The sequence below is a fragment of the Cyprinodon tularosa genome, unplaced genomic scaffold (assembly GCF_016077235.1).
Source record: "Cyprinodon tularosa strain WSP-4 unplaced genomic scaffold, ASM1607723v1 ctg790, whole genome shotgun sequence".
Classification (NCBI taxonomy): Eukaryota; Metazoa; Chordata; class Actinopteri; order Cyprinodontiformes; family Cyprinodontidae; genus Cyprinodon; species Cyprinodon tularosa.
The window spans coordinates 20,738-30,000 of NW_024039552.1; the positions used below are offsets into that span (position 1 = coordinate 20,738).

At 37.8% G+C, this 9,263-nt stretch overlaps 1 protein-coding gene across 2 annotated transcripts in view; it reads right to left on the reverse strand.

The window, feature by feature from the left end:
- LOC119773915 (tetratricopeptide repeat protein 28-like) overlaps window positions 1-9,263 on the reverse strand; it is a 198,368-nt gene that overhangs the window by 20,215 nt on the left and 168,890 nt on the right. For both annotated transcript variants that reach the window (XM_038271137.1, XM_038271138.1), the window contains 5 exons: window positions 7,368-7,564; window positions 7,132-7,285; window positions 6,871-7,042; window positions 6,107-6,275; window positions 5,845-6,005 (listed from right to left, as the gene is read on the reverse strand). In XM_038271137.1, the coding sequence (XP_038127065.1) occupies window positions 5,845-6,005; window positions 6,107-6,275; window positions 6,871-7,042; window positions 7,132-7,285; window positions 7,368-7,564 (853 nt within the window). The remainder of the gene's footprint in view (window positions 1-5,844; window positions 6,006-6,106; window positions 6,276-6,870; window positions 7,043-7,131; window positions 7,286-7,367; window positions 7,565-9,263) is intronic.

A 9,263-nucleotide genomic window follows, 5' to 3' on the forward strand; every position in this document is an offset into this window, starting at 1 on the left:
CAAGTAAAAAAAAACATGGTCTAAATGTACAAAACTAAACAGAAATAAATAAATAAAACACACATAAAAAAAAAAACTGAATCTGGTGCCAAAGTTAAGGGGTATAAATATAAACCAGAATCCTGTCAGAACAAGAATGAAATTGACTTCTTTTAAAGGGATAGTTCGGTATTTTTGACATGAATCTGTATGGCATCCCCATCACCAGTGTCATGCAATCACACTGACTTACCCCTGGCAGCATCCTGTGAGCAGAGTTCTCGTCCAGTTTTGGTCAAGCCGAAAGTAGTCCGGCAGGTTTTTGCATCCCAAAAACGTTGTAGTGGAAAAAGTCACACGTCGTTATCACTTGGTCCTATTTTCTCTCTGTTCGTATCAGTGCGCGCCGTCATTCAGACAGCGAGCTCAACAACAGCCAGATGCATGTCTCCCTCCGCCTAGCTCCTAGCTGGGCGGAGGGAGACATGCATCTGGCTGTTGTCAGGTTAGTAGGCCCTAGCTGTCTGAATGACGGCGCGCACTGATACGAACAGAGAGAAAATAGGACCAAGTGATAACGACGTGTGACTTTTTCCACTACAATGTTTTTGGGATGCAAAAATATCACTCTTTTGAACACATAATGTTTTGGGAAGAGAAACGTTTTATTTCGCTGGGTCTAGCAAACCTGCCGGACTACTTTCGGCTTGACCAAAGCTGGACGAGAACTCTGCTCACAGGATGCTGCCAGGGGTAAGTCAGTGTGATTGCATGACACTGGTGATCGGGATGCCATACAGATTCATGTCAAAAATACCGAACTATCCCTTTAAGAATTAAAGGGCCCCGAGGAGCTAAATCAGTGACGGCTTGCAATGACATCAAACAGCGGCGTAGGAAGCGGGGGGGACGGGGGGGACATGTCCCCCCCAATATAAAAGCCAGGTGGATATGTCCCCCCCAAAAATTGTACCGCAAAATATTAGATTTTGACAATTTTTTAACTATCGTGCTTTTATTTTGAAGGCGCAGCATAGCGTTACGTCACTGTACTCCCCCTCCCCTCTGTGAACTGTTGAGTGTTTGAGCACTCAGAGGGAAACAGCGATACAGAAAGTCAGAAACTTGTGAATGAGGTAAAATGGTCTGTCGGGAATGCTGCTATGAATATTGCTTATTTATAACGTCTTGTTGTCAGTTCACTTTCATATATAGAAACAATCTTTTTGGTTTAGGCATCTTAGTCTTGTAGGAAGAGGATTAGGGCCACTGAAAAACGTTAACTGATTTTTAATTTTTTTTAGTTTAACATGGGGGAAAAAGTCAGAATTCTGAGATTAAAGTCAGAATTCGGACTTTTTTCTCAGAAATCTGACAGATGATTAATGTTTCTAATCAATTTACAGTTTTTTTTGTTGGTGGTGGTGGGGGGGGGGGGGGGGGGGGGGGGTACTATACAGATATATAAAAACAAGAAGGTCTAACTAAAAAATAACCAGAATATATGTTTAGAGTAAAGATTGACTACTTGTGTTTACACAAGCACACAATTTCAAATCTGCTGAGCTTGCTGTGCAAGAAAATGTAAAATACACGTATAAAAAAATATAACAGGAAGTACTGCTAAAACAAACTAAATGTTAAATAATGTAGATATTGGTTTAAAAAATTCTTCAGATTTGGAAATTTGGAAGGAATACATAATTCTGAAATTAATCAACAAATCTGGTAAAAAAATAAATAAAAAATAAAAGTTGCACTTTTTTACTTGAGGAATTTGTTGAATAACTTCATAATTATGAGTTTAACTAGTTGGAGGTAATGCTACACTTCTCTGCTTCCTGTCCTGCTCATAAAAGGTAAACATTATAAACCCACCATTAATTTTCTACACTATTTGGAAAACACAACACAAATGTAATATAACAAAAGTATGTTTAACAACAAACATGTTAGCATCAAGCCATAGCCATGTCTCTTTTAGAGACTAGCTCTCTTGTTTTAATGACCTTCTGCTCCTCCATTAATGAGGGGACCCCTCGGGCACGTAAAAAGTTGCCTAATTCTGTCATTTTCCACCAATGTGTCACTGGCTCTCTCAAACAACTCACATCTTTGTCAGTGAAGCTGAGCGCTCCACATCTCTGCCTTCATGGTGCCCATCTACATTAAGATCCAAAATTCGGAGAAAAAAAGTCAGAATTCTGAGAAAAAAAAGTCTTAATTCTGAAAATAAAAGTCAGAATTCTGACTTTTTCCCGTATTAAACTGAAATAAAATTTAAAAATCACTTAACTTTTTTTTTTCAGTGGCCCTATCCTCTTCCGTAGTCTTGGGCTGATCACTCATCCAATATTTAACTGCTAACTTTCTGTAGACGTTTGCCACGCTAGCCAAAATGTTTTTTCTATATATTTTTTTTTATATCTCATTTCAGTACAATGCCACCACCAACTAAAAGGCTGAAACAGCAGTAGGACTTACTCAGATTTTTTTAAAAGAGAAACGTCAGTGTGAGTAACAGTCACCTAACAGTACTTGTGTTGAAATTAGCCCGGTCTGGGCGTGCGTTTTACGAGGATTTTTTATTTTTTGCATGGTTTTGATTCGCCGAAATGGACAGATGTTATACCTGCCGCGCTCCTGATTGTTAGTTAACCACAGGGAGAATTAATTCTAATTCTTAGCAGCAGGGGCGGCCGCATTGGTCGTGCAGCGGACTGCTGCACAACCACTAATTAACCAACTAATAAACTTCTGCATCTTTATTTCCTCAGATAAACTGCTGGCTCCTCTTTTTACACTATAAACAGATTAACACAACATTGACAACTCTGTAGTTTTCTCTGTTCTGTACTGCAAATTGGAATTAAAGGCGCCATTTCTACCAAAGGTCTTGACAGACTGGCGACCTGTCTAGGGTGTACCCCGCACCAGCACCTCCCAACCCCACTAAGGGACAGGGTGTACAGAAAATGGAAGGATAGATGGATTTCTACCAAAGGTTGATAATGCGTTTTTGAACCAGATGCTTCAAAGCGCCCTGTCCATAATTCTTCACCACACTGTCAGCTCCCTCTGTCAGTCAATCTATATAAATTCATTTTTGACCATTATTGCAAGTTTGACAAAATAAAACATATCAAACTTTGCACTTGTGTGGCCTACTGAATTGTTTTGATTTTCTAGTGCGTATGCAGACACTAAATATGCCAAGGGCTGAAGCCCTTGAAAGACATCTCCCTTTGCTTAATAAAAGACTCCAGTCATTTTGTTTGGTGATATGCTCACATCTTATGAACAAATGCATTATGTTAATTTTAAATGCATTATTTTTGCAAACACATTTATAAAGCAATAAAGTAAAAGATTAAATAGCCTTTTTTTTAAGTAGCGTACTTAAGATATGTTTCTGTTGAATATTTACGAATCTCAGATTTCCGACATGTGTCCCCCCCAATTGTAAACATATTCCTACGCCCTTGACATCAAATGTGAGATTTGGCATTGAATATTTAAACACTATCAATGCTTTAAGTATCAGTGTTTCAAAAATATCAGAGTTTGCATTTTTATTGTTACAGTTTTAAGTGTTACGTTCTTCAGTGTTTAACTTTACAATGAGAAATCTCACATTCAATGTCGATCCAAGCTGTCCTGGTTTGGCTCCACATTGTGGAGAAGTTATCGAAAAAGTTTCTCACAACAAAACTGACCTTCTCCAATTTTAAAATAACACAGAAAGCCCTGAATCCACTGAATGTAAGAAGGAGGTGATGATTATTTCCCTTTAATTAATATAACTCTGGGTGCCAGAAGAGTGGTCGAGTGGAAACAATCCCGAACAGACCAATCACTGGGTCTAAATCAATCTTTTTACCCACAAAAATTAGTCCAACGATTTAAAGGTTGTGGACAGAGATAATTCATGTTGTCAACTGGCAGAGGCGGAGCTGGGGGATGGCCACGGGTGTCCATGGCCCCTCCAAGCCTATTAATGCAACCCATTACCAAGTGATCTGTCGCCCCGTGGCCCTAATTCATCGCCACTGGAACAAGCAGTTCACCTCTGAACCACAGGGTGGCAGCAGTGATACTCTGAAGGGGAATGTCCAAATTAACCGGACACTTTACCGGGCGTTTTGATCGCTAGAATATTAACCATAAACTGATAACATTTAATGACATCAAAAGACTTAGATTAAAGATAACAAATATAGAATTCATTCTCTTGTTAGAAACACTTTCATCCAAGAGGTATAAAATTTGACCCTCTTTGCACGTCATCTTGGAGTCTGATAAGTATGGTGTAAATTTTGCCCATTATTATTGCCAGCAAAAAAGTTTTTCATTTTTTTTATTTAATAAAAAACATAAATCTAATCCAAAATTGAAACGCTGAAAATGTGTTAATCAAAAAAAAAAAAGTTCATAGAGTGAATTTATTATTTTCTCATAATATTTTTTCTATATTTATAATAAGTAAAAATGTTACTTAGTGCTGCTTTAAAAACTAAACCAGAGAAGGCATAGAGGAAGAGCAGGCTAAACAGATAACAAAGTTTGATAATCTTCTCCTTTTAAAGTCTGCCTTTTATGTAACATAATGGATCTGGAAATATTCGGCCCAGTTAGAAATATTTAAAAAAGCTTAGATAAGGATCCAAATTTTGTAGAATGCAAAGACACACAGACTGCTGTTTTTGTACTACGAGCACTAATACTTAATATGTGTGGCCTTGAGTGAGGATCAGCTCTGTAATTTATGTCTTTGTTGGTCAGTCCCTGTTTTAGTGATGCTATGGTGTGAATTTTGTTCCATTATTGTTGCAAGAGAAATAACATGTTTTTTAAATGGAGATTGAAAAGAAACTTGAAACAGAACTGAAACTTTGAAAAAAATTCTTAATCGAAAAAGGTTTTGAGAGTAACTTTGAGTGTAGCTGTTTTTTTTTTATTAATTTTTCATTTTTTTCATAATCTATCTCTTAACTTTTTCCTATTACATTTTTTTCCCATTATTTTCACTTTTTTTTTCTTTCTGCATTTTCATTTTTTTTATTTTCTAATTTGCATATAAAGTTTTGTGAATTGCATTATTTTCTAACTGCATTTTTCAGATCGCATTCAATTCACTTCTGGGGGCGGGCTTTCCTCTGGAGTGAGGAGGGAAGAAGCATTTCTATTGGTCTGCTGGACATTAGCAACAGCATTTTTATTGGTCCAGAGCAAGCTTTTGTGTTTAGATTGAAGTAATGTGATCGGTAAAACCGTTTTACAAAAATAACATTTGAAAATATAAAATCTGTTAAAAATATAAACAAACTACAATTTGAAAACTGAAATTTTAAAGGAGTAAAATTGAAAAAAGGAATAGACAAAAATAAAATTTGAGAAAACAGCAAAGTTACCTTTAAAACCTTTTTTTTATATAGAGTATTTTTCAAAGTTTTATTCTAGATCACATTTTCTTCAAGTTTCCATTTGAAAATTCAGTTTTTTTCTTGCAACAATAATGAAAAAAAAATCCCTCTATAACGACACTGGTTCAGTATGAATAATTCATGATCCCTCACAGTAAGAAGACTGGAAATTATATTGTTTTTACTAATAATCATATTAAAATCAGCTGAAAATCATTATTGGCAGTTCAAAGCTTTACAAAAAGCAGATTAGAAATTTGAAGTTTCCAATCTGTGCATCTCTGATTTCAGACGTGCAAAAGTATCTTCCTCTTCAATAAGTAAATAAAAATGTAGATATAAAATTCTGCTTTGACAGAACTTTGTCCCCTGCTGTCACAGCGCCGAGGACAAAGGTATGGTAATACGACAGTAAGCACAAACTGCTAAACTTCCTCATTACCTGTGAACTGATCCCAGCGCTGCGTACGCATCAGCCTCCATCTTTTGATCGGCAGCTTTCTGAGCCAAACTTAGCTGCTGCTGGTAGAACTTCACAGCTCCTGGGAGATCCCCCCGACACACAAACACATCCCCGAGGTTCCCGTAGGCTCTGAAAACCGCCTGCTGACAAATATAAACATAACACTGTGGATTATAATCAACTACTCCCTGAAAAACAACAACTCCTCACCGAGGGAGAAAACAGAGCTCTTGCAGGTGACCTGTGTGTTATCCAGAGCTTGTGCTAGAGAGAGCAGGTATCTCTGACACTCTTCCGCTCTGCTGTACTCTCCTAGAGCTTTGTGGGCCAGGCCGAGGTTGCAGTAGGCTTTTGCTTGTGCTAATTTGTCCTGGAGGTCTTTAGCCAAGGCCAGGTCCTGCTCGTAATACCTGAGAAAAGAGAAAAGGAAGGAATCATGGGGATTTTCAGTTAAATAATAAAGAAATACTAATGTGGTAAGGATGTAAAAAGATTAAAAACAGCATTTTGTTTTGTAAAAATATTCTTCCCGCTTTAACTTATCAACACTTTCTCACGATAATGACAATTATGCTGTGTTTTGCTGATGTTTTATACGAAAGCAAAATACAAAGTAGTGTATGATTGTAAAACGGAAGGAAAACTATACAGGGTTTTTAAAAAAATAGAAATTCTCTAAATTTTAGGACAATATCGTCTGATAACATTTATTTACATATTTAAGCCAGAATGATTTGACATTTAAATATAATTTCCCTATGACTTTACCACTTCACCATGTTCCTCCTTTGTGTACGCTGTGTGAAAAACATTACCTCCATCAGATTTTGACCTGGTTAAAGGGTTCTACCACATCTCTAATTGTTTTTTTTTTGTGCGTTTCATTTGTATGCATCAGTCTGAGCTGTTTCATGATCTAAAATCGTTATTAAGTACATTAAAGTCAGTTGATTACAGAACATAAAAAAGTACACCCATAGTTTTGCAGAGCCTGGCATCTTTCACCTGACAGCGTCTTTGTACTGTCCCAGACAGTAGTGAGCGTAGGCCAGGTTGTGGCAGACTTTTCCTTCCCCTTCCAGGTCCTGCAGCCCAGGAGACAAAGCCAGATACTGCTGGAAGTATGGTAGCGCCTGAGCGTACTCTCCCCTCCAACTATGGAAGTTACCGAGGTTTGCTGCAGAGTTAAATAAAAATACTTGATTTAACTGGTTATTATTTCATTTATTTGAGTAAAAGACTAATATTTCCTCTTATCTGGCTTGCCTAGAGCCCTTGCTTCAGTTTGAGTGTCTCTGAGTTCCCGTGCAATGGTCAGGTGGTGACGGTAGTGCTGGAGAGCTCGGTCATGAGCCCCCAACGCCTGATAAGCCACAGCCAGATTACCGTGAGTAGATGCCTGTGACTGACGATCGTTCACCTGCAGCACCAAGAGAAAAGATTCATCCAAGAGGAATGCGACCTGACATCTCTGCCTTTAATAGAAAGACTACAGAAATAACCTCCAGAGAGATCTGCAGTTCCTGTCGGTGGTACCGCACTGCCTGGTCGTAGATGCCCAGAGCATGGTAGGCGTTGCCCATGTTACCGTAGGCCCTCCCCTGAGCTGCGTAGTCGCCCAGTTCCTGGGCTAAAGACAGGTGGGCTTTATGGAGCTTCAGCGCCGTTTCATACTCCCCCTTCATGTGATGAATGATGCCTGATGCAGAAAGTGAAAGAAATCAGGAGAAATTAAGCAAATTAAAATTGGACACAAGAAATGAAGTTAATAAAACACATAAAATACAGATATGTGTATCATGAAATAATAAATTCATTTCAATTCAGTTTAATTCTATAGCTCAAATTCACAACATGTCATCTCAAGGCACTTTACAGTCCACCAGATCATCCAGTCAAATTGATACAAAGTTTTCTATCTAAGGAAAACCAGTTGATTGCATCGACTCCTTGACTCAAAGGCAATCCCTCACACTAAGCATGCTTGTAGCGACAGTGGAGAGGAAAAACTCCCTTTTAACAGGAAGAAACCTCCAGCAGAACCAGGCTCAGTGTGAGCGGCCATCTGCAGAGGCCGACTGGGGTTCAAGGAGACAGAAGCAGAGATACAAAAAGCAGCTGTAAAAGGCGGCCCCGTCCAGGAAACACACAGCCAGGCAGACGAGCTCACATACTTTAGGTCAGAGGTAACCAATTAAAAGTCAGTGTTGTCCGAATAAAGAAAATCAACCACCAGTAAAGGTCTGAAGACATTTTTAATTATAATCTGTTACTTTAAACAGAATTTAAGGCTGAAATAAAATTAGGTGTTTATGCATCAATGTTATACATTGAATTTTGAAACAAAAATATATGAAAGAAAAATAGAACATTTTTCCATTTTAAAATCTAAAGTGCTTTTTGAAGTAAATAACAACAATCGTTCAGTTTGGTATATAGACAATTTCCTGATTCACATATTTTATAAAACACCTGAACTGACTCTTATGGCTTAATGAGAGCAGTGGGCTTTATGCTGCTTTAAAAGAGGCTTTAAACCTGGCTTTGAATGGAGACAAAACATTCTCAAGCACATATCAAGGTGCTCATTTTGAGCCTGCGGTCCGCTAATCCTTGACCTCTGCTTTAGGTTTCAGTGATTGTTTTCTATTTGAAGATGAATCAAAAAGACATGACTCAGTCCACTGTTATTCACCAACGCTAAATCTGAATATCTCTTATGGAATCAGAAAGGCCATGAAGAACAGCATCCCTCCCTGCTACTGAACTTAGTTTGAACTAGAAACTCACTGTGAGGAAAGCTGATTTCGGACCGCTCTCCTTAAGCTTAAAACACTATGGCCCATTAAACAATATGTTTACCCACCATTAAATTAATTTATACATAATATATCCCTGTGAATTTATGGGTTGCCATTATTTTCAGACCTGTGAAATGAAAATAAACCTAGAGCAGTAAATAATTCATAAGCTTTGGTGTGAAACCCCAACAAATCTAATAATATCCGTCACTGAGGCTCTTCAGTAGCGCAGTAGCAGAGATCAGAGTCTCTGTCCGGGGACAGGGAACTGTTATGACTACCACGTATATCCTGTGATGAAGTTTTTTTTCTCTGTAAGCAACCCAGTTTTTACAGACAAAGCAGGAAATGTTTGTTTTCTAAAAAAAGGAGCTTAGGACACAAGAGATAAATATCCTCACCTCAGAAACAAAACTAGTCTAAACAAACTGGAATGAACTTTCTGTCTTCTTTGTAATCTCAATTCTAAGGTGTGACAGTCACATTTCTACTGTAGTTGATTCACGTTTTTGTTTTCCTCTTCTTAAAATTCACCTTTTTTCTTCATTCATTCATTGCTAACTTTTATCCTTTGATTACTTTTAGTTAAGCGCAGTC